Source organism: Micropterus salmoides, unplaced genomic scaffold (genome assembly GCF_014851395.1).
Source record: "Micropterus salmoides isolate LMB-PRFRI ecotype aquatic unplaced genomic scaffold, ASM1485139v1 Ms_hic_scaffold_9, whole genome shotgun sequence".
Taxonomy (NCBI): domain Eukaryota; kingdom Metazoa; phylum Chordata; class Actinopteri; order Centrarchiformes; family Centrarchidae; genus Micropterus; species Micropterus salmoides.
This window is the reverse complement of record NW_024044681.1, coordinates 21,227,092-21,252,913: the sequence shown is the minus strand read 5'-3', so window position 1 is coordinate 21,252,913 and position 25,822 is coordinate 21,227,092. Positions and strand designations below refer to the sequence as shown.

General features: G+C 39.7%; 2 protein-coding genes across 2 annotated transcripts; both read left to right on the top strand.

Moving 5' to 3' along the window:
- The first annotated feature begins 16,328 nt into the window (after window positions 1–16,328).
- LOC119896146 (olfactory receptor 1-like) lies at window positions 16,329–17,333 on the top strand. The gene has a single exon (XM_038709637.1). The coding sequence runs from the start codon at window positions 16,329–16,331 to the stop codon at window positions 17,331–17,333; it is 1,005 nt and encodes a 334-aa protein (XP_038565565.1).
- A 4,693-nt stretch (window positions 17,334–22,026) lies between these two features.
- Window positions 22,027–23,031, top strand: LOC119896145 (olfactory receptor 1-like). Its single transcript, XM_038709636.1, has one exon. It carries the CDS (start codon window positions 22,027–22,029, stop codon window positions 23,029–23,031), a length of 1,005 nt encoding a protein of 334 aa, XP_038565564.1.
- Window positions 23,032–25,822: the final 2,791 nt, after the last annotated feature.

Sequence of the window (25,822 nt, the reverse complement as noted above, 5' to 3'; positions counted from 1 at the left end):
ACGAGACATGACATTGCACAAGTTTGGGGTCATGAACAAGACAAGAAAATATTATAAAACTATTTAGAAAAAATATGGTGTGGGGGGGTTTGGGGGTTTCACCCACAAAATATTTTGAACATTAAACACTTAATTTTTCTGCATTCGGGAGACATTTTCTGCACCAATTTATCGTGGAAGTGTCTTTATTTATATAACGAGAAACACAAAATTCAGGAGGCAGGTGACAAATCAGTAATATAAAAATATAATAGAATATAATGCAGTAATAAGTAGCTTATTATTTTTTGCTTAGTTACTTTTTTGGACAACACCGATGTTTGTTCAATATTTAAATTGCATTGCAGCTATTGTGCACATAAACCATTCTCGTAGCATTTTTAATTGTTAATTAACATTTCTTAAAGTTTTTTTTAGAACATTTTTAACAAATGATTTCAAAAATTGATGGGGACTATGATCCTCCCTCCCTGCTCCCCCCCGAGGTCCTTATTTAACTACTCCAGGGGTTTTCAAAGTGTGAGGCCCTAGGGGGGCAATTGTATATGTCAGAGGTTGCACACCTCTGGAGCAACAAGGGGTTAAGTGTCTTACTCAGGGACACATAGGTGGATGTGTCGCAGTGGGAATTGAACCTGGGTCTCTCACACCAAAGGCATGTGTCTTATCAACTTGACCATCACCTCCCCACGAGGTGCTTACCACTTCACCTCCACTCTCTCTCCCCCGGCCCGTAACTGCTCCGCTAACACACACCTGCTCCTCTGCCTGGCAGTGGCCACGACTCTCCTTTGCTCCTTCAAGTGCCTGTGACTGCACTACGTCGGGTACTACAATGATGTTGAAGCTAGTGCAGCCCTGGTAGCAAACATATCGGTTATTTTTATGCGTCCGTCTGAACAATTTTTGTTTTTTGCTCTGGAACGCAAGAAGCTTTATGGCCGATCGTTATTTATATAAATAAATAATTTACGTTACACTGGCCCCAGAGGTTCGTTGGCCCACCGGGCATTATTATACGCCATATAATTATATTAATAGGCTCAACTGTATGTGCTGTGTTCACCAAACATCACCCTCAGTTATCCAGGACAATAAACAGCATCTTACAATGTGACTCTGAAGTCACATTGAAGCACTTAACACACAAATTCCAAATCACTGAATCCTGTCAGCTGGATTCCAGTTTAGTCTACAGTCAGACACTTAGTCTACAACCATGCTAGTGTCTCTGTGAGACTATACCTATGTGCAGCAGTGCCTTGAGCTAAATATTAACATGCTCACATTGAGAATGCTAACATGCCGATATTAAGAAAGTATATTGTGCACCATTCCCCATTTTAGTTTAGTTCGCTTGATAATATTTGGTAAATAGCGCTAAACAAAAAGTACAGTCATGTAATGTCATTACCTTTACAGGTATTTGGTTATAAACCGAAATACTGGATAAATACTATTTTGACCTGATGATGGTATTAGAGGAAATATTAATAGATCACCAAAGTCATTATTACAGTTCACCTTGAGGGCAGGGCTAAAAGTTCTATAATATATAATATATTGTAGAATTCTGAAACTGATGCGTGATGTGTGTGTGAAGTGCCAGTCCTCAGCAAAATTGGTGGCTCTGTGCAGAGCCTTTTAGAAAGAGAGTTGCATCAGTGGAGGTCCAAAATGCTTGAACGTCACGTGATTCATGGAGACCGCACATAGTTCCCAAAAGTTCTAGGCAGGCAATTTGAAATTGAGCGACAAGAGCAACAAAACAGCGATTTTTGGTCATTTATACCATAAATGCATTGACTGATGCATGGGTGCATCATTGTGTGTTTATGTTGGCTGGAAACACAACACGGTGGAAGCAAGTGGTGGCATTTCAGTAGCAATTCTACGAAAGGAGCAGAGTACAGGCGAATAATTGAGTACAGGCGAATTGAAATCATATAGAGAGCAGCATCAATAGGCCTACATGTACTTGATGTGACCACTGACATGCGTAGCCCTAACCAAGCTATGTGGAAATCCTTTGGGGTCGACCACAATAAAACATCGGTGCCACATTCAGCAGCACCAGACAGGCAGCTCTATTTTATGCCTGATGTCCTCCATCTGAACAAAAATCTAAAAAGTGCCCCTTTCCATGGACAGGTGTTCTTAACTCCTTAGTACAGGGGTATTCAATTAAAATTCAAAGAGGTCCAGTTAGAGAAAATTTCAAGAAGCAAAGGTCCAGAACATCAACTTGCATTATCATTCAATAGCTACCATAACGTATAGCCTAGTTGCATCAACATACAGTGCCTTGCGAAAGTATTTGGCCCCCTTGAACTTTTCGACCTTTTGCCACATTTCAGGCTTCAAACATAAAGATATAAAACTGTAATTTTTTATGAAGAATCAACAACAAGTGGGACACAATTATGAAGTGGAACGAAATTTATTGAATATTTCAAACCTTTTTAACAAATAAAAAACTGAAAAATTGGGCGTGCAAAATTATTCAGCCCCTTTACTTTCAGTGCAGCAAACTCTCTCCAGAAGTTCAGTGAGGATCTCTGAATGATCCAATGTTGACCTAAATGACTAATGATGATAAATAGAATCCACCTATGGGAAATCAAGTCTCCGTATAAATGCACCTGCTCTGTGATAGTCTCAGAGCTCCGTTTAAAGCGCAGAGAGCATCATGAAGAACAAGGAACACACCAGGCAGGTCTGAGATACTGTTGTGGAGAAGTTTAAAGCCGGATTTGGATACAAAAAGATTGCCCAAGCTTTAAACATCCCAAGGAGCACTGTGCAAGCGATAATATTGAAATGGAAGGAGTATCAGACCACTGCAAATCTACGAAGACCCGGCCGTCCCTCTAAACTTTCAGCTCATACAAGGAGAAGACTGATCAGAGATGCAGCCAAGAGGCCCATGATCACTCTGGATGAACTGCAGAGATAATAATAATAATATAATAATAATCCTTATTTGTAGAGCACTTTTCAAAAACAAGTTACAAAGTGCTTTAACAAGTGTAAAGAATAATACAAAAAAAACAAAACAAGATAAGAGCATGAAAAATTAATATAAAATTAGTAAAATACAATAAAATAAAAGGGATAAAATAAAGTCAAATAAGATCAGGAAAGGCTCTCCTATAAAAGTATGTTTTAAGAAGGGACTTAAAAGAGTTCACTGACTCAGCTGACCTGATTTCCTCGGGCAGGCTGTTCCAGAGCCTCGGGGCCCTGACTGCAAACGCCCTGTCCCCTTTAGTTTTCAGTCGAGACTCTGGAACAGACAACAGACCTCTGCCCGAGGATCTCAAGGTACGTGTTGGTGTGTATGGGACTAAAAGGTCAGAAATATAACAAGGCGAGAGGCCATGAAGAGCTTTAAAAGTGATCAATAGTATTTTAAAGTCAATTCTAAAACATACTGGGAGCCAGTGTAATGAAGCTAAAATAGGAGTAATGTGGTCATATTTCTTTGTTCTGGTTAAAAGCCTGGCAGCTGAGTTCTGGACAGTCTGGAGTCGATCAATAGATTTTTGGGTTAAACAGGTTAAAAGGCTGTTGCAATAATCCAGGCGTGATTAGATGAAGGCGTGTAAAATGGTCTCGGTGTCCTTAAAAGTTAACATAGATCAAATTTTTGCTATATTTCAAAGTTGCTAAAAACATGATTGAACAAGCTTTGTGGTGTGCTGCTCGAAATTTAAATTAATATCAAACCAAACACCAAGGTTCTTTGCCACAGGCTTAATGTGATTTACTAGGGAACCAGCAGATGGCAGTATTTGATTTGCCATCTGCTGAGACCCAATGACCAGGATTTCTGTTTTGTCTGAGTTCAGCTGGAGGAAATTATTTGACATCCATTTTTTAACTTCACAAAGGCAGTTGTTAAGTCCAGGAGTACAAGGACTGAGCACATGCCTTCATCAGCAGACATTAAAAGGTCATTGGTGACTTTAAGCAAGGCAGTCTCAGTGCTGTAGTACTTCCTAAAACCAGACTGAAACTTTTCAAATAATTTGTTATTTTCCAGTACAATGAGCAGCTGTTTGGACACAATTCTTTCTAGAATCTTTGCAATAAAAGGCAGTTTTGAAATGGGTCTAAAATTATGTGGGAGGGAGGGATCTAAACCAGGTTTCTTTAAAAGTGGGTTCACGCAAGCCGTTTTAAAATAATCAGGGACACAACCAGTAGATAGGGAGCTGTTGAAAACAGAGATCAAATGGGGCCCAACAGAATCTATTACTTTCAGTAAAAATTTTGTAGGTATTACATCAAGTGGGCTGGAGGACACTCTCATTTGTGATACTGTTTTTAAAAGCTCAGACAAGTCGATGGGATAAAACTGGTTAAAACTCTCTTGTTGCTGGTGAGGAACCTCTGAGTAAGAGGCCGCGGGGGTAATAGAGGCTCTGATTGACACCACCTTATTGGTAAAATAAGATAAAAACAATTCACAGTCATCATTACTTCAAGCTGAGGTACAAGGAGGGGTTGGGTTTACCAGCTGATCCACAGTCTTAAACAGAAACCTGGGATTGTGTTTATTAATTAATAAATCCTTCAGACTGAGGTAATGGACTTGGAGACTGGATTTTTTCCATCTGCGCTCTGCTTTCCTGCATTCCCTTTTGAGGCTGCGAATGCTGTCATTTATCCAGGGTTGCTTACTAGCTTTAGACGTAGGCCTAACCTTTAGAGGAGCAGTAATATTTAGTGACGACAAGCAGATATGATTGAAAAGATCTACAGCTGAGGTTGGAGACTCTGGCCTTTATGGAAGAGTGGCAAGAAGAAAGCCATTTCTTAAAGATATCCATAAAAAGTCTCATTTAAAGTTTGCCACAAGCCACCTGGGAGACACACCAAAAATGTGGAAGAAGGTGCTCTGGTCAGATGAAACCAAAATCGAACTTTTTGGCAACAATGCAAAACATTATGTTTGGCGTAAAAGCAACACAGCTCATCACCCTGAACTCACCATCCCCACTGTCAAACATGGTGGTGGCAGCATCATGGTTTGGGCCTGCTTTTCATCAGCAGGGACAGGGAAGATGGTTAAAATTGATGGGAAGATGGATGGAGCCAAATACAGGACCATTCTGGAAGAAAACCTGATGGAGTCTGCAAAAGACCTGAGAGACCTGAGATTTGTCTTCCAACAAGACAATGATCCAAAACATAAAGCAAAATCTACACTGGAATGGTTCACAAATAAACATATCCAGTTGTTAGAATGGCCAAGTCAAAGTCCAGACCTGAATCCAATCGAGAATCTGTGGAAAGAACTGAAAACTGCTGTTCACAAACGCTCTCCATCCAACCTCACTGAGCTCGAGCTGTTTTGCAAGGAGGAATGGGCAAAAATTTCAGTCTCTCGATGTGCAAAACTGATAGAGACGTACCCCAAGCGACTTACAGCTGTAATCGCAGCAAAAGGTGGCGCTACAAAGTATTAACTTAAGGGGGCTGAATAATTTTGCACGCCCAATTTTTCAGTTTTTTATTTGTTAAAAAGGTTTGAAATATCCAATAAATTTCCTTCCACTTCATAATTGTGTCCCACTTGTTGTTGATTCTTCACAAGAAATTACAGTTTTATATCTTTATGTTTGAAGCCTGAAATGTGGCAAAAGGTCGAAAAGTTCAAGGGGGCCGAATACTTTCGCAAGGCACTGTATATTTTTAGTCAACAACAGACTGTCAAATCCATCGACTGTATATAAAGGTCAAATCAGATACTATTTTAACACTATTTACAGTTTAATAACTACTCTAATAATAAATTCTAAGTTTAAGTTATCTAAAGGCTGCTTTTAAAAACGTTTTTGTAAATAAAAATAAATTTCAGAAAAAACTAAATAAAAAGTGTATCATTGAGTGACTGAAGTGTAGTCTCAACCAATTTTATCATAAACACTCAACACATCTTAACAAATGAACAGCTGTAATGCCTCCTCTTCTCTTTCATTCCCTATTATAAAGCTACCACTTTCCCACTTTCTCTTGTTCAGTGAGAAATGTGAGCTCTGGCTATTGGATTGGAGATATATGAGATATTCTGGTTTTGAACTGCCCTTGAGAAAAATGTACTACATATAAGAATCTGTACATTCCTGGTTAAAAGCCATGTGAAATCTCTTCTCTTCGCAGACTCTACTCGCAATGTTCAGAGCCGTTAATGGCTTTGGCAATACATCGGAATGCACAGATTTGATTGGCTGAGCAGCATCACACGAGACAATTGGAACACTTGCAGTTGGTCTGTGAGTTTCCTGGGCCGCTAAACCAGGACAGTAAATGCTAGAAAAGCTGCGCAGGTTAAAATAGAAAAGCTCCGTCGCAAGGTAGTAAGTCTCAATAATAGATCGGCTGTACATCCGGGTCCGGACAGTACGGCGGCTGGGTCCGGATCCGTCTGTCTATTAGTGACCTCTGCCTTAGGACATTGTGAGCAAGGAGAACCTCCCCTTCAATAAGATTTCAGCTGAACCAATTAAAGCCCTACTGGCCTTTCAGGATGGGATGGCATAAAAACTAGCTCCACATCTCTCAGCTGTAGCCATCAAGCCAAGTCACTTTGAGAAGTTGAAGGTTGGTCCAGCTACGAACGTATTCAGTAAGGCAACAAGTGCTGAAATGAAATACATGGTGCAACAAGAAAACCGTCCTCTGTCCAACCTCACTACAGCGTGGTTCCTATAGCAGGTTGATCATTGGTTGGATCTAATGTAATCTCCCCATCCAGTTACAACCTTGAGCAGGCTCAGGAGTACTAAAAGGCTATCACCTTCCTCCAGGATATCTGTTCCGGAGGATTAAGATTGGTCATACCATTTTGGAAGCAAGAGCCAATCCAAAAGAGTGAAAAAGAAAACCAGTAGCCAAGCTTCAACATGTGGACACCCCCAAACAGCTCCAAAAGTACTTTCAAGCAATTTGATTGTTGCAATTGTGGCAGGTTGAGGTTTTTTCTCCCCCAGCCACTATACTGCACTGCACTGGCGCCCTGACAACTGGATGCCGCTGCCGTGGCCTATAAGTACAGGTGATGACGCACCTGTGTCGGTCTCTCTCACACCTTGTTTGGATGTCTCGACATTTGGCGAAGGTTGCTGTTTGCGAGCGCTGTCACGGCTGTCATGGCTGTCACGGCTGTCATGGCTGTCATGGCCTGTAGCTGAACAGTGTAGCTGGTGTTAACGGCCCTGTGGAGTCGCCTGGTCGGCGTTGTGTATGTGCACGCAACATTGCTCCCGGTCCGTGTGGTAAGTGTGCTGTCTGCTTGCATGCTGATGTAACTGTCTGCTGAGTGCGCTTAGTGCATTGCGGTTTAACACACTGCTCCCTTGATTGTTTTAGAGCGAACTGTTTGCCGTGCTGGCTGTCTCGCTCTTGCCTGTGGGCTGACTATGTGTGTGCGCTGTGAAACCGTGGGGGTATGTATGCACTTCTCTCATACTGTAGGCCATTTAGTTGAATATATACCAGGCTAAACATTAATGGTGCTAAATTCCCCCTGCCTCCAGTGATCTGCTGCACTGCTCAGCGAGGGTTTGAACAGCGGCTTGGTCCGTCTGCCTCGTGTCTCAGCTTTGGGTATCTCTCTCTCTCTCTCCCTGTGGGATTGCCCTCTGCCTGGTTGGCCCAGTTCCAGCTCTGTCTTGACTCTAAAGCTGATGATACACAGGGCAACTTTTTGAGCAATCTTGCTGGAGACAAGTCCGACTATGATTTGAACGGATAGCGGCGGGAGTGGAGTGGTGGGGGAAGGGGATTACGGTAGTAATCTCTTCTCATTACCACTGACGGCAACGTTGCTCAGCACGATTGCTCTAAAAGTTGCTCCGTGTATCATCAGCTTAAGCGGGCTTGCCGGTTTTAGTATTTCTTTGCTGTTTGGTCTAATTATAGCAGTGATTCTTGAGATCTGGGACAAAACATGTCCACCAGATAAAACAGTTTTTGGGTAAAACATTTACATAATATTCATAAATTTAACCAGAAAATTAACAGGACAATTTTAGCACACCCAGTTATTTATTTCACGTTTTATATATTTTTTTATTATAAATTATATAATATATGTGTGTTGTGGGGACAGCCCAGCTGACGGTGAGTGTCCTGGTTTTACTTTTTTTTCTCTCACTTTATTTCACCCATTGTTTTGCTCTGCCTGCCTCCCTGTGTTCTCCTCCTCTCTCCCTCGGCTCCTGAGCCCAGCCAACTACCTACACCTGCACCTCATCAGCCACCTCGTCAGCCTGCCACACCTGCCAGTAATCAACCTCATCCCAGCCAGCATTTCAACCCCCGGTTCTCCACACCATCCTCGCTTGATCGTCGTTGCTCCTTACCCGGTGCCACCTCTACGTCCAGGCTCTCATGTTCCTTGTTTTTTCTAATTTTCCCTGCATTTTGTCGCTCCAGTCACTAACCCTGTCTTTCTGTCTGTTTTCCCTCCCAGGTTCACTCACCCTCGCCGTCCGTTCAGTCGGCTGGGCTCATCCTCCGGTCCTCACCTCTCGGGCTTCCTCCACGGCGCCCTCCCGGCTCCTCCCTGCTCCTCGCCTCACCACCCGTGCCTCGCCTGCACCTCAGTCCTCCGTGCCCGCGTCCCCTAGCGCCCACCTCTCCTCCCTCACCTCTTCCCTAGCCCCCTGCATGAACCCTCAATAAAACCTCCTTCCCTCTGAGTGTTGCGTTTGGGTCCTTTCTGTCCCGTCTCCTAACAATGTGACCAGTGCCTGTAAAAATCCTTGTCCGGAAGCAGGTGTCATTACATTACAATAGCTTAAAAAGAATTTAAAGTAATGCAAAATTAACCATTATACTTACTATTTGTTAGTAATTCAGTAAATATTTTAATAGGTATCAATAGTTACAATTTGAAATAGATTTAAATGTACTTTTTAGAAGATTTAACTTGTGTCCTAGATTTTTGTCAACCCCCTAAATAAAAAATATCAGGAATAATTGAAGGCTGCTAAAACTCTGAGGACCCCTTTATCACTTCCTTGTTCTTTCTAATGCTATGAGACCACTCTAGCTCTGGTAAGCTGTTTAGATTCTATATATTTCATACCTACTTGTTGATACCTTGCATGTCACAACCGTAGTGTGTCAACACCATAATTAATGTAATGCCAGATTTTGCATTGCCACAAAATAGCTTTATGTTTTGAATTGAATCTCATTTTCATAGCCTCTCAAGTACTCAATATTTAATAAGGTGTTGCTTATACTTATCCATCATTTGCTTATGCTTATCCATCAGAAAAGTATACTGACTGCAAAATGAAATGCATTTCAGGCCATAATGGCTAGTGAGAAGCTATAGTGGAGGAATGAAAGAGAAGGAACAGGAAGAATCAAAAAAGAAGGTGAAAAAAATTGATTGCCAGCCTGAGCTGAAGGTGGAGTTCCTGAGAAAGGAAAGAGAAAGATTGAGAAATAGGGTGGAGGGGGGCAAAATAAAAAACATTAGTAATTTGTAAAGAGATATAGGGGATGATTTTGGAAAAAAGCACAGAAAGAGCCAAGCGACCTCAAGAACAAAGCACAGGAATGCCAGCATCTACAAACAAAAAAAGTTGTGATATTTTACAATAAAAATAAATAATAAACTGGGATTAATTTACATGACCCTTTATTTAACTGACAAAAGTACAAAGGAAAGATTTTCAATAGTTTTACTGATCAATGTAACTGTATTTTGTAAATATAAACAAATGTGTGCAACACACACGCAAATAAATGTTGAGCCAGAGGCTTGTTTACCATTGTGTTTCCTCACCTTTCCTCGAATAACAACTAATCGTTTGGAAAGTGAAGATACTAATTGTGCCAGTTTTATAATTGGAATTATTGTTATTTCCTGCTTGATACAAAAACTTCCGCTACTCAACAGTTTGTGGTCATCACTGTCTGTTTGTACTCTTAATGATGGGCCATACATTTTCAATAGGAGACAGATCTGAACTGGCACCAGACCTTTAAAGAACACGCAATCTGTGTGTACGAAGCCACGTTGTTGTAGTCACTTTATTGACAGGCTTTTTGGAAAATATCCCAACTTTTCTGGAGATGGGGTTTGTAGTTTGTGTATAAGCTGCATATATATTGAAGAGGTTAAGGACTTTACAATGGGGTTATGTTCATGGACTACTGTCTAGTCCTTGTACTCCCTTGAGATTTTAATCCAAAAAAAGATTGGTTATATAATGTATTTTCTTCGCATCTTATAATGTTACAATATTTGTGAGAGTTCAATGATAATTTTGAATTAAATATTTTTCTGTTTCTTACAAGTTTGTCACCATTGTCAGTTTTGTGTCAACACCGTCGATGCCTTGTCAATTCTGTCAGATGGACTTTATGTTGTTTTTAAAAAACAAAAAGATGATATGTTCTCTGTTCATATTGGAGATTAAATGTTATATTGGTTAATACATAGAACCTAAAACGTAATTATTAAACAATGACAAATCTAACTTTTAAAAGGAGATATGATTCATTTAAAAACATGTGTATACAATTAAGAGAACCAAGAAACAGCTAAGAGTAAAAATATCTGTGATAAGGTCATTCAGAATAATTTTTTTGACATTTCTATGTTTCTGATGGTGTTGACAAAAATCTAGTTCTGATCCCGCAAACATTTGTCATTTATGACAAATTTAAAACTGGGAGGTTGTTCTAAAACATGGTTATATAGGCAAAGCCTCATTTAACAAAGATGTATACATGTTTTTTTTTAAATAATCAGGCATTTTGTTTTCGGTTTGTGTGTATTATTTTCAATCAATGGTCTGAGTTATTTGATTTGATGCTTTGATTCATTTTTTTTGTGTGTTTTTGATTAACTCTTTTGCCACTGTGTATTTTAAATAGTATATTGTATTTTAAATTATTAGACCCATACTCCTATCTCATTCAATAATTCTTGCTACACAATGGTAACATCTGGAATAACCATTGCTCCCACCAGCAGCTAGCCAACATCCAGCCACCAGTTAAAACACTGCTCCTCTACCAACCAGCAGCCCGCCAAACATCCAGCAACCAGCCAAAAGATTGCTACCTCACCTATCACCTGCCAGCCAAGAACACTGCTCCTCCACCTATAGTAGCCAGCCAACATATAGCAACAAGCCAACATCCAGCAACCAGCCAAAATACTGCTCCTCCACCTGCCAACCAGCCAACATCTACTGTTGAGTTTTAAAAAGTTACAACAAACTTAATGTATTCCAGTGTTTTTCTTCAAATGTAAGACTGCAGGATTTTAGGCCAGGCAATTGCATTAGAATGTTGATTAAACCATTGTTTGTATCCTCTTTGTAATGTGAAGAAAACTGACACCTCTTTGTTTAGTGCCAGAAGGACTGTTTTGTTTTGACTGTTTCATTGACACTTAAGATGGGATGTCAACCATTTTGTAGACAAGCCCTGTTGTTCTCTATGATTAGTTTAGAGTAAAAGACTGTTTATTCCTGTAGATTGAAGTGGGGTTTCACGTCTGGGATCACTGTTGTAGGGAAACGTTATGTGAATGAAAAATCCAACATGCTAACGCACATTAAACTACATCACCCAGATGCGCCGATCACCGGGATGAGGAAAAAACAAACCAGAGCCTAACTCCATATCCCTGCTGCTTTCAAGCCAATAATACTTTATTTCAAGTAGCCTTTAGATGCAAAAACAGAACAAGATGAATAATCACTGAAGCTATTGGCATTTACATTATGGCATATTATATTAAATTACATTACTTTTTCTATCCAAGGTGTAACTAATTGTAACAACTCATACTGCAGAATTTATTTTGTATTTATTTATTTCACACCATAAGAGTTCTTACTGCAACAAATATTGTAGTCATTTCATAGGTGTCATTTACACTGGGGATGCTGGGGACATGTCTCAATCGCTTTTCTTCAAAACATTTGTTAAATATGTTCTGAAAATGGCTTGCAACAAGAAATGTTAAAAAAAACTAATCAAAATCCTTTGAGAAAGGTTTATTTGCACAATAAGAAATCATGCAATGCAATGTAAATATAGAAAAAACAAATGCGCATGGTCCAAAAAAAGTTACTTAAGCTAAAAAATAAGCTGCTGATTACTGTTTGAAATGTTGCCTGAATTTTATGCTTCATTTCACATAAATAAATTCTACCATAAGTTGGTGCAGAAAATGTCTCCAGAGTGCAGGAAATTAAGTGTTTAATGCTCAAATATTTTCTAGTGGACAACCCCCAGCCCCCTCATTTTTATATTTCAGTATTGAATATTTCATCAAAATAGTGCTAATGCTTTGAAGTCTGTCAAACCCAGCACTAATAGATTTAATTAAAATTAAATACCACCTCCCATCCCACCCAAAAAAGTAACGTTTTGAAGTATGTTATTCTGATTACACAAGTTTGGATAAAATGGCATTACGGGAACGTATTTTAAATTAAATGAATAGTCTGTTCCTGTTTATATTGTGTGTTGCTGACCTTATTAGTTTCCAGTATCATAATTTGTTTGTAAAATTGTTACCTGTTCAAGTCCCGAAAATCTGCTAATTTGGTGGAGAAATCCACTAGCATGCTTTAATGAACATGTCAACTTGATTCACTTGTGTCTATAATTTATAACGTATAATTTTGGCTTGCTAAAAACAGGCTTAAAACAAAACCTAGCCTACTTACTGGAAAACAGCTGACTCCTAATAAGCTTTTTCAACAGTGCCTGGATAGGAGTTGCTCTAGCCTGACTGACAGGTTGCCATGGTAATAACTTTTCACTCATGAGGTAGTCCCGCCCTAAAGCATATGCAGCTTTGTCTATTTTCCTCTAAATTGGTGAATATCATGTTGTATTAAAGAAGACTTGAAACTAAAGATTGAGACCATAAAGTCATTATGAAAGTGTTTACCAAAGTAATAAATCAGCTGAGAAGTAGGGCCAGTTTACTAGTTATATCTAATGGAACCGGACCAGAGGAGTCGCCCCCTGCTGGCCGTTAGACCGTTAGACAACTCCTTTGTCTGATGCAATAAGGAGGTTGTAATTTTCACTAGTGCTGTCTCTGTGCTATGATGAACTCTAAATCCTGACTGAAAATCATCAAATAAACTATTGCTCTATAGAAAGTCACACAGCTGTTTAGCAACTGCTTTCTCCAGAACCTTAGATAGAAATGGAAGGTTAGATATAGGTCTATAGTTGGCTAAAACATCCGGATCAAGTTTGGGCTTTTTCAGAAGAGGTTTAATTACAGCTACTTTAAAGTACTGTGGTACATAGCCTGTTGATAGAGATAGATTGATCATATCTAGTATAGAAGTGCTGACTAGGGGTAAAACATCTTTAAGCAGCCTAGTCGGGATGGGGTCTAAGAGGCAGGTTGATGGTTTAGATGAAGAAATTATTGAAGTTAGTTTGTAAAGGTTGAGGGAAGCAAAACAGTCCAAACATATATCTGGTTTTACAGCTGTTTCTAAGGTTCCTGAGTTTAGAGATAAGTCAGTGCCAGTTAAGGGCAGGTCTTGGTGAATTTTGTTTCTAATAGCTAGAATTTTATCATTAAAGAAGCTCATGAAGTCGTAACTACTGAGAGCTATGGCAATACGTGGCTCAATAGAGCTGTGACTCTCTGTCAGCCTGGGTATAGTGCTGAAAAGAAACTTGGGGTTGTTCCTATTTTCCTCTGTTAATGACGAGTGAGTACGCTGCTCTGGCATTACAGAGGACCTTCCTATAAGTTTTAAGACTATCTTGCCAGATTAAACGAGAATTTTCCAGTTTGGTGCAACGCCAATTCCTCTCAAGTTTCTGCGATATTTGCTTTAATTTGTGAGTTTCAGTATTATACCATGGAGCTAACCGTCTTTGTTTTATTATTAGGGGCTACAGAGAAATTTAGCTACAGCACTATCAGACAGACGTCTTGTATAGAAATATTTTCCCAATGGCGTGTAGTTCAGCAATAAAAACTCAAAAGTTATCAAGCAGTGGTCACATAAAGAGGGATTCTGTGGGAACACTATTAAATGTTCAATTTGGTGTGGTTAAAATAATGAGTCGGTTCATGAACACTATGAACGCCAATGGAATCTAACAGAGATATAAACGCAGTACTGAAGCTGTTATTCTCAACGTCCAAATGAATATTAAAATCCCCTACAGTAATAACTTTGTCCGTTTTAAGGACTAAAGTTGACAAAAACTCTGCAAATTCAGATAAGAATTCAGAGTACGGGCCAGGTGCTCGGTACACTATAATGAAAATAATTGGTTGCAGTGATTTCCAACTTGGGTGCGAAAGACTAAGAACAAGACTTTCAAATGAGTTATAATTTAGTTTAGGTTTAGAGCTGATAAGTAGGCTAGAGTCGAAGATAGCTGCAACTCCACCTCCTTGGCCTGTGCCTCGAGGAATGTGAGTATTAATATGACTGGGAGGGGTGGATTCATTTAGGCTAATATTCTCCATCACCCAGCCAGGTGTCAGTAAGACAAAATAAATCAATATCATAATCTGATATTAGTTCATTTACTAGTACAGCTTTAGAAGAGAGAGATCTGATGTTTAAGAGCCCACATTTAATTTTCCTATTCGTTTGCACTATTGCGCTTGTGGTTTTAATTTTTATGAGGTTTTTATGCACAGCTCCTCTTCTGTTTACCTTTGATTTAAATAATTTCGATGGTCGGGGGGCAGACACTGTCACTATAGGATTTTCACTAAGTAACTCCTGAAATGGAGGAGCAGAGAAGTGTGTTAGACCTGCGACTCTGCCTCCTGGTCTCAACTCTGGGTTGTCATGGATTTGGTCCGCTAATAAACTTGGCCAGATTTCTAGAAATGAGAGCTGCTCCTTCCCAAGTGGGATGGATGCCGTCTCTCCGAATCAGACCAGGTCTTCCCCAGAAAGTCTGCCAATGATCTACAAAGTCCACATCGTTTGCTGGACACCACCTCGACAACCAGCGGCGGAATGACGACATGCGGCTATACATGTCATCACTGGTCAGATTTGGCAGGGGTCCAGAGAAAACTACGGTGTCCGACATTGTTTTTGCATATGTACACACCAACTCAACATTAATTTTAGTGACCTCCGATTGGGGTAACCGGGAGTCATTACCGCCGACGTGAATAAAAATCTTACTGTATTTACGTTTATCCTTAGCCAGCAGTTTCAAATAAGTTTCAAATAAGTTTCAAATAAGTTTCAGATAAGTTTCAATGTAGCCCGCTCTGGCCCCAGGGATGCACTTAACTATGGCCGCTGGCTTCGCTAATTTCACGTTTCTCAAAATGGAGCTTCCAATGATCAGAGTTGGTTTCTCAGCAGGTGTGTCGTTGAGTGGGGAAAATCTGTTAGAAACGTGAACAGGTTCATGGTGCCCCGTGGGCTTTGAATGCTTACGACTATTCCTGCTTCGGACAGTCACCCAGCCACCCCTTCCTGGCTGCTCAGGGGATGCCGAGGGACGGCTACCACAGGCTAACTCAGGCCGTTCCGCACCGACTACCGGGGATTGGCTAGCTACAGTAGCTAAAGACTGATCTACCAAGGTGCGGAGCCGGGCTTCTAAATCACTGAGCCTCGCCTCCATGTCTACAAATAAACTACACTTATTACACGTACCATTACCGCTAAAGGAGGCAGAGGAGTAACTGAACATCTGACACACCGAACAGGAGAAAGTAGGAGAGAGAGAGGGAGAAGGAGAAGCCATCGCTAGCTGCTGAGCTAATGTCGCTAATGGCTAAGCTAAAGCACTGTAGCGTTGGCTACAAAAACAAAAACTTTTGAACAACTATAAGATTGAACAGCAGTCACTAAAAGATGGAAAGAACTGTGAGTGCTTAGGCAAAATTACTGTAAGAATAAGTGTTTAGCAGACAACCGCTGTAATCTAACAAATGTAACTGGTATTTAGCGAGAGCAGCACAACACGCTACCAACACACAAGCACCGGAAGCGGAAATGAGTCGACACACTTACCGCAGTACGTCCTGGGTACCTTTTGGGAAACAGTACTGGGAAACAAAACCGTCAATCACACATTGACATTATCAATATCTAATTCATGACCATGTGATTCAGCCACCTGCATTTCTACTGGCCCTCAATGAAAGGGGTAACCTATAAATGACAGATCCCTCACAGTACAACCTACTGCACTACACACATATGTTGTCGGAGGTGTCTGGTTACAACAATTCTTATCGAGCAACTGTGTGACCTTTTTATTATGTATTCTGTTATTTTGTCTTTTTACATTTAGAGGAACAGATATTCATAATGGGCCCAGAAGAGAAAGCTGCTACCGTATTCAATGACACATTTATTCGCCCTAAACAATTCTATCTCAGTGGGTTGTCCAACATCTCTCATGTAAAGTATTTCTATGTGTTCCTGTGTTTTGTCTATATCCTGACAGTTATTGGGAATGGGCTCCTTCTCTCAGTTATTTACCTGGTCAAGACTCTTCATACTCCTAAATACATGATTGTGTTTAACCTGGCTTTGACAGATTTGTGTGGGAGCACTGCTCTCATCCCAAAACTCTTAGACACATTTTTGTTTGACAGGAGATACATTGTCTATGAGGCTTGCTTAAGTTATATGTTCTTTGTTTTGTTCTTTGGAAGTGTGCAGTCATGGACACTTGTCACAATGTCATATGACAGATTTATAGCAATTTGCTTCCCTTTAAGGTACCATAGCATTGTGACAAAATCAGCTATTGCTGCAATGCTGCTGTTTGCGTGGCTTTTTTTCCTAAGTGTAATAGCATTCATGGTTGGGCTTATTAATCGTCTCTCCTTCTGCAGATCTTTGGTGGTAGAGAGCTTTTATTGTGATCATGCACCAGTATATCGTCTGGCCTGTAATGACACGTTTTTAAATTACATAATAGCAATTGTTGCTTTAATTATAATTCTTTTTGTTCCTCTTGTATTGATAGCATTGACATATGTTTGCATTTCCATTGCACTGAGCAGGATTGCATCAGGAGAAAAACGAGTCAAAGCATTGAAAACTTGTACTTCTCATTTGATTCTTGTGGCTATTTTCTTCCTCCCAATCGTGAGCACCAACATAGCTGTATTGACCTCCTACATCCATCCTAATGCCAGGATCATAAACTCCTCTTTGACACACACCTTACCAGCTTTGCTTAATCCCATTATATACTCTTTAAAGACAGAAGAAGTGCTGAACTCTATCAAGAAACTTTGCAGAAGAAATAGGATTTGCAACGCAACCTCATCCAAAAAGGTGAATGTGGAAGCAAAAAATTGATTTGTCTTATATTTGTGCTGATAATTATACTGTATATCTCACATAGTGCACTTATCGTCACCTTCTCGAACATTATACTGTCCACTATAAATGTCAGGCTTTGTGTGTGTGTATGAACATCTGTGAAATTGTTATGTCTTATGCCTCTCCATTCGATTGGAAGTGGAGTTTTCAAGGCCACTGTGTGAGGGAGCAGGGGTCTCCCTGCTTTAATAAAAAGTTGTTTGTCCTCTGCTCGGGTCTGATACTGCCCCAGGTGGTAGACGTCTGACCCAGCTGAATCCTCACTTGCACCTCTGTTTCTTTCTTCTTTTAATAAATACCAAAAGACAACAGTTTGTTGTAATCCATTTATTTGTTCAGTTCTGGACCGGGAAATATACTATTTCCACAACAGTGAAGACTCATTTTGAAACATTGCTTTTAAATTAACACAAATGTTTTGCTATTAACTTATTACTAATAGGTACTACAATTCAATTTTCAAATCAATGGGACTTTATTGTCATGGGCATACTTTACCACCATGAGACATCAAAAATAGGGAGGATTTTGAAAGTGTTTGTTGGTCCTCCCCCAGAATAACTATAGTTTCAGACTTTGATTCCTGAATTCTGGTGACTATTAGAGAATGAAAATAAGAAAATAATAAGTACACTGCCACAACATTTCTTATGTTGAATAGTTGACAAATTGACATATTTTACAAATAACATTTCCATATGTTGTGAATTGTTGTAGTGAAGATTGCAAATATTTGAGAAAATAAATTACACCATATGCAGCTCTGTTCTGAAAATAATTTATTGGCATTGTCTTAAAGAACAGGTGCGACACAATGAGCAATGACCAATGAATTTCCGAGAGCTTCACCTATAACAGTAACTACAGTGACCAACTGCTGGAAAAATATGAATATTTTGTTTTCTAACTCTGCTACCAGTTTGGCATTGAAAGACTACAGTTTATATTCAGGCCTGTTAAAAAGTTGGAAATGCACTGAAACCAAAGCTAAGTTGTTGCTTAGTAGCCCACTTGAACTACTGACATTATTACAGGCCTATTTGTAAACAGCATACTACTTTAGGCTACAGCCTAATTATGTTTTGAACTACACTAAGCTATATTTTATGTACAGTACTGTGCTATATTACTATATAGCGTGTTTGAATTATACATAGTACAGTAATTTAATTTGTACAGTAATTTCAGAAGTGTTTCATACAGCTGTATTCAGTAAATTCAGTAAATAGTGAAGCTTATCATCCACTTATAGTGATCAATTTGACACAGACAGATGTAGACACTATAGGTGCTGCTACAGTACTGCACTGCCAGGCTTTTAACCAGAACAAAGAAATATGACCACATCACCCCTGTTTTAGCTTCATTACACTGGCTCCCAGTATGTTTTAGAATCGACTTTAAAATGTTATTGATTACTTTTAAAGCTCTTCATGGCCCATCGACTCTATATCTCTGACCTTTTAATCCCATACTCACCAGCACGTACCTTGAGAACCTCAGGCAGAGGGTCTGCTGTCTGTTCCAGAGTCTCGACTGAAAACTAAAAGGGCGTTTGAACAGCCCGTCTGAGGAAATCAGGGCGGCTGAGTCAGTCAACTCTTTTAAGTCCCTTCTTAAAACCTACTTTTATATGCCTTTCCTGATTTTATTTATTTTATTTATTCTATTTTATTCTATTTTATATGTATTTTATATTTACTTTTAACATGTATTTTAGTCTCTTATGTGTTTTCTTGCTTTTATTGTGTCTTTGTTTTGTGTTTCATTGTCTTTGCACTTGTTAAAGAACTTTGTTACTTGTTTTTGAAAAGTGCTCTCTAAATAAAGATTATTATTATTACATTATTACTTGGGAAGACCAGGGATGATTGTAACATTTTTGACATGTCTGTCTATTTTTCAGGTGCTCTTTAATCCAGTGCGTTCAAAATGTGATACAAACATGTGTCTGCTGTTAAATGGTGTAACTGTGATCTCTGCAACACGGACAGAAAATGTGTGGTTTAGTCACACAAGGAGTAAAACGTTAGTTTGTAACGTTAGTTGTAACATACGTTGAAATGTGACACTATGTAACAAGGAATAAGAAAAACATGATATTGAAAGCTTTTTGTTCAACACTTGTGTCACTCGGTCAAATGATTTTTTATATAATTAGTGTGTCTTTCTGTGTATGTGTGTGTGTTAGTATGTTAGTTACAAATAAAACAAAACAAAAAACGCTTTGAACTCTGTCATTTATACACACACCACTAATATATTTAACTAAAATAAATACCACTCCCACCCCACCCAAAAAAACAAGTTTTGAAGTCTGTTATTCAACACACACCACTAATATATTTAATTAAAATGAAATACCACACCCACCCCACCCAGAAAAGTCACATTTTGAAGTATGTTATTCTGATTCCACAAGTTTGGATAAAATGGCATTACGGTAATGTATTTTAAAATAAATGAATAGTCTGTTCCTGTTTATATTGTGTGTTGCTGACCTTATTCATTTCATCCATCCATCCATCGTCAACTGCTTACCCTGCACATAGGGTCGCTGGGGTCTGGAGCCAATCCCAGCTGCCATCGGGCAAAAGGTGGGGTACACCCTGGACAGGTCACCAATCCACACATAGACAAACAACCACTCGCACCTAAGGACAATTTAGGGTCACCAATCAACCTAGTCTGCATGTCTTTGGATGGTGGGAGGAAGCCAGTGCACCCAGAAAGAACCCACGCAGATGCCGGGAGAACAGGCAAACTCCACACAGAAAGGCCGGGGCAACTGGGGTTCCAACCACGACCTTCTTGCTGTGAGACAACAGTGCTAACCACTGCACCACCACGAATATGTTAACTTGATTCACATATAATATTGGCTAGCTAAAAACAGGCTTAAAATGGACTAGCCGTCTGAAACGGGTAATCTGGCGGCATCTGCTGTGGAAAACGGGTACTGTATGCTCTAACTACACACACAATTTGCACGGCTCGACTCAACGTGACATACATTATTGTACAGTACTGTTCCAGGAACTATGTACGTTAAGCTCAGTTGCCTCTCAGGGCCAGGACTCGGTTCCTGTTATTTTGTTGTTGTTGTCTGCTCCGTGTGTCATTTCCTTCAGTCACACCATCCGCTGTAGACTTCCTGTCAGTACATTTCTGCAGACAGACTTACACACTTGCATTAGTACACGTCTTGATATATGTATATATATCCATATTGTTTCAGATTGCATTGGCGAGAGTAAATATGAGATAACTTATATACATACTGGTTCCAACAACAGGTAGCCATGGTAACAACTTGTCAATCACATGGTAGTCCCGCCCTAAAGCATATGCCACTTTATTGTCTATTTTCCTCTAAATTGGGCCGTAATTTACTAAATGAACATCATGTTGCATTAAAGAAGACTTGAAACTAAAGACTGAGACCATAAAGTCATTATGAAAGTGTTTACCAAGGTAATAAATCAGCTGAGAAGTAGGGCCAGTTTACCAATTATATCTAATGGAACCAGACTTCTTTTTGCAACCAGAGGAGTCGCCCCCTGCTGGTCGTTAGATAGAATGCAGGTTTAAGTTATTTCCGGGCGGCCTCAATTTTGAGATGTGGAGGTTCCCGCTTGACTACACCTAACCTTTAAGATGTTGAACTCGTTCTGCATGAATGATTATTGACAAGTTTGTACTTAACTAATCATAGACTGACCACCATGTAGATAATTTTTCTTGCACAAGGACCAAATGGAATTAATATTATACTAATGGTAAGTGGTAAGTTATCCACTGTTTGGCAAGTGTTTGTCATGTTCTTAACCATTACGAATAGTTTAAAATCACAATTACTTGTCTGGTATCTTCAACTTTCACTCAGGAGCAAAAATCAGTCTTAAAACGAAATAATGATTTGACGTTTATCGTGATAATTATCAATATCGAATGATATTACATGTTTTATTGTGATAACATTTTTGGCAATATTGCCCAGGCCACATATTTTTTCCACTTCAAGCACTGATTATAGGTAAAATGTCACTGAAGTGTTTGATGCTGTAATTATGCTGTATAATTTAAGCTGTTTGGTATCACTGTTTTCTGTTTCTACATTTAAGTCATGGATTTTGCCATAAACAGATAATTCAGTATCCTGGTGACAATAGTTGAGAGGGCTTCAATAACCAATGCTATGTAAGACATCCTGAGTGTCCTTAAACCTTTTTCTTCAATCAGAATTGACTCACTCACATGAATTTCCATCACAACAGTTTCTGCTGTTTGGTGTCTTTTTTTCTACATTTGAGTCATGTGTTGTGCCATAAATGGATAATTCAGTATCCTGGTGAGGGAAAGTAGTTAACTGCGTCAATTACATCAGCACACTGATGACATAAACCATGAGACAATCACACATTGACATTAACAATATCTAATTCATGACCATGTGATTCAGCCACCTGCATTTCTACTGGCCCTCAATGAAAGGGGTAACCTATAAATGACAGATCTCTCACAGTACAACCTACTTTAGTGCACTACACACCTGATGTTGTTGGAGGTGAGTTTGGTTACAACAATTCCTATCGAGCAACTGTGTGACCTTTTTTATTATGTATTCTGTTATTTTGTCTTTTTACATTTAGAGGAACAGATATTCATAATGGGCCCAGAAGAGAAAGCTGCTACCGTATTCAATGACACATTTATTCGCCCCGCACAATTCTATCTCAGTGGGTTGTCCAACATCTCTCATGTAAAGTATTTCTATGTGTTCCTGTGTTTTGTCTATATCCTGACAGTTATTGGGAATGGGCTCCTTCTCTCAGTTATTTACCTGGTCAAGACTCTTCATACTCCTAAATACATGATTGTGTTTAATCTGGCTTTGACAGATTTGTGTGGGAGCACTGCTCTCATCCCAAAACTCTTAGACACATTTTTGTTTGACAGGAGATACATTGTCTATGAGGCTTGCTTAAGTTATATGTTCTTTGTTTTGTTCTTTACAGGTGTGCAGTCATGGACACTTGTCACAATGTCATATGACAGATTTATAGCAATTTGCTTCCCTTTAAAGTACCATAGCATTGTGACAAAACCAGCTATTGCTGCAATGCTGCTGTTTGCGTGGGTTTTTTTCCTAAGTGTAATAGCATTCATGGTTGGGCTTATTAATCGTCTCTCCTTCTGCAGATCTTTGGTGGTAGAGAGCTTTTATTGTGATCATGGACCAGTATATCGTCTGGCGTGTAATGACACGTCTTTAAATTACATATTAGCATATGTTGTTTTAATTACAATTCTTTGTGTTCCTCTTGTATTGATAGCATTGACATATGTTTGCATTTCCATAGCACTGAGCAGGATTGCATCAGGAGAAAAACGAGTCAAAGCATTGAAAACTTGTACTTCTCATTTGATTCTTGTGGCTATTTTCTTCCTCCCAATCTTGAGCACCAACATAGCTGTATTGACCTCCTACATCCATCCTAATGCCAGGATCATAAACTCCACTTTGACACACACCTTACCAGCTTTGCTTAATCCCATTATATACTCTTTAAAGACAGAAGAAATGCTGAACTCTATCAAGAAACTTTGCAAAAGAAATAGCATTTGCAACGCAACCTCATCCAAAAAGGCGAATGTGGAAGCAAAAAATTGATTTGTCTTATATTTGTGCTGATAATTATACTGCACCAAACATAGTGCACTTATCTTCACCTTCTCGAACATTATACTGTCCACGATACGTCAGGCTTTGTGTGTGTGTTTATGAACATCTGTGAAATTGTTATGTCTTATGCCTCTCCATTCGATTGGAAGTGGAGTTTTCAAGGCCACTGTGTGAGGGAGCAGGGGTCTCCCTGCTTTAATAAAAAGTTGTTTGTCCTCTGCTCAGGTCTGATACTGCCCCAGGTGGTAGATGTCTGACCCAGCTGAATCCTCTTTGCACTTCTGTGTTTCTTTCTTCTTTTAATAAATACCAAAAGACAACAGTTTGTTGTAATCCATTTATTTGTTCAGTTCTGGACCGGGAAATATACTATTTCCACAACAGTGAAGACTCTATTATTGTCATTTTGAAACATTGCTTTTAAATTAGCACAAATGTTTTAACTTCTTCCTAACAGGTACTACATGCAGGTCCTCCCACACATAAATTACACCATGTGCAACTCTGTTCTGAAAAACTTTATTGGCATTGTCTTAAAGAACAGGTGTGACACAATGACCAATGAATTTCCAAGAGCTTCACCTATAACAGTAACTACAGTGACCAACCGCTTAAATGGAAACATATGAATATTTTGTTTTCTAACTCTGCTACCAGTTTGGTATTGATAGACTACAGTTAATATTCAGGCCGGTTAAAAAGTTGGAAATGCACTGAAACCAAAGCTAAGTTGTTGCTTAGTAGCCCACTTGAACTACTGACATTACTGCAGGCTTATTTGTAAACAGCACACTACTGTTTTAGGCTACAGCCTAATTATATTTTCTGCCCGAGGAAATCAGGGCAGCTGAGTCAGTGAACTCCCTTCTTAAAACATAGTTTTATAGGAGAGCCTTTCCCGATTTTATTTTATTCTACAGTGGGGGAAAAAAGTATTTGACCCCTTGCTGATTTTGCAGGTTTGTCCACTTACAAAGAATGCAACAATCTACAATTTTAATCATATGTACATTCTAACAGTGAAAGACAGAATCCCAAAGAAAATCCCAGAAAATCACATCATATGAATTTCTAAAAATTGATAACCATCTGATGAGGAAAAACAAGTATTTGACCCCCTGGACAAACAGCATGTCAATATTTTGTAGAAAAGCCATTATTGGCCAGCACAGATGTCAAACGGTTTTTATAGTTGGTGACAAGGTTTGTGCACATTTCGGCAGGGATGTTGGCCCACTCCTCCCTGCAGACAGCCTCCAAATCATTCAGGTTCCGAGGTTGTCGCCTGGCAACTCGAATTTTAAGCTCCCTCCAAAGATTTTCAATTGGATTCAGGTCTGGAGACTGGCTAGGCCACTCCAGAACCTTGATGTGCTTCTTCTTCAGCCACTCTTTTGTTGCTTTGGCGGTGTGCTTAGGGTCGTTGTCATGCTGAAACACCCATCCTCGACCCATCTTCAGCTCTCTCACTGAGGGAAGGAGATGTTGGTCCAGAATTCCACGATACATGGCCCCGTCCATCCTCCCCTCAATACGATGGAGTTGTCCCGTCCCCTTGGCTGAAAAGCACCCCCAAGGCATGATGTTGCCACCACCATGCTTGACGGTGGGGATGGTGTTCTTTGGGTTGTACTCGGTGTTCTTTGCCCTCCAAACACGACGAGTTGAGTTGAGGCCAAAAAGTTCTATTTTGGTCTCATCTGACCACATCACCTTCTTCCAGGCCTCTTCTGAGTCGTCCAGGTGGTGAATGGCGAACTTCATGCGGGCCTGTACATGTTTCTTCTTGAGCAGGGGGACCTTGCGTGCGCTGCAGGATTTCAATCCATGACAGCGTAGTGTGTTACCAACCATTTCTTTTGTAACTGTGGTCCCAGCTGCCTTCAGTTGATTCATCAGTTCCCCCCTTGTGGTTTTGGGATGATTCCTCACCGTTCGCATGATCAGGGACACCCCACGAGGCGAGATCTTGTGTGGAGGCCCAGACCGAGGGAGGTTGGCGGTGGTGTGGTGCTTCTTCCATTTCCTGATAACTGCACCGACAGTTGATCTTTTCTCTCCAAGTTGCTTTCCGATTCTCTTGTAGCCCATCCCAGCCTTGTGCAGATCAACAATCTTGTCCCTGATGTCCGTAGAAAGCTCTTTGGTCTTGCCCATGGTGGTGATGTTGGATGCTGGTTGTTTGGGTGTTGACAGGTGTCTTTTATACAGGTAACGAGGTGAGGCAGGTGTATTTGATGTAGATAATTGGTTGGGATTGGGGCTGTGTCTTAAAGAAAGACTAACTGGCTTGTAGGAGCCAGAATACTTGCTGTTTGTCCAGGGGGTCATATACTTGTTTTTCCTCATCAGATGGTTATCAATTTTTATAAATTCATATGATGTGATTTTCTGGAATTTTCTTTGGGATTCTGTCTTTCACTGTTAGAATGTACATATGATTAAAATTGTAGATTGTTGCATTCTTTGTAAGTGGGCAAACCTGCAAAATCAGCAAGGGGTCAAATACTTTTTTCCCCCACTGTATTTATATGTATTTTTATTTACTTTTAACGTGTATTTTAGTCTCTTAAGTGTTTTCTTGCTTTCATCGGTTCTTTGTTTTCTGTTTCATTGTCTTTGCACTTGTTAAAGCACTTTGTAACTTGTTTTTGAAAAGTGCTCTATAAATAAAGATTATTATTATTAAATTATTACTAGGGGAGACCAGGGATGGTTGTAACATTTTTGACATGTCTCTTGATATCTCAGGAGCTCTTTAAGCCAGTGCGTTCAAAAT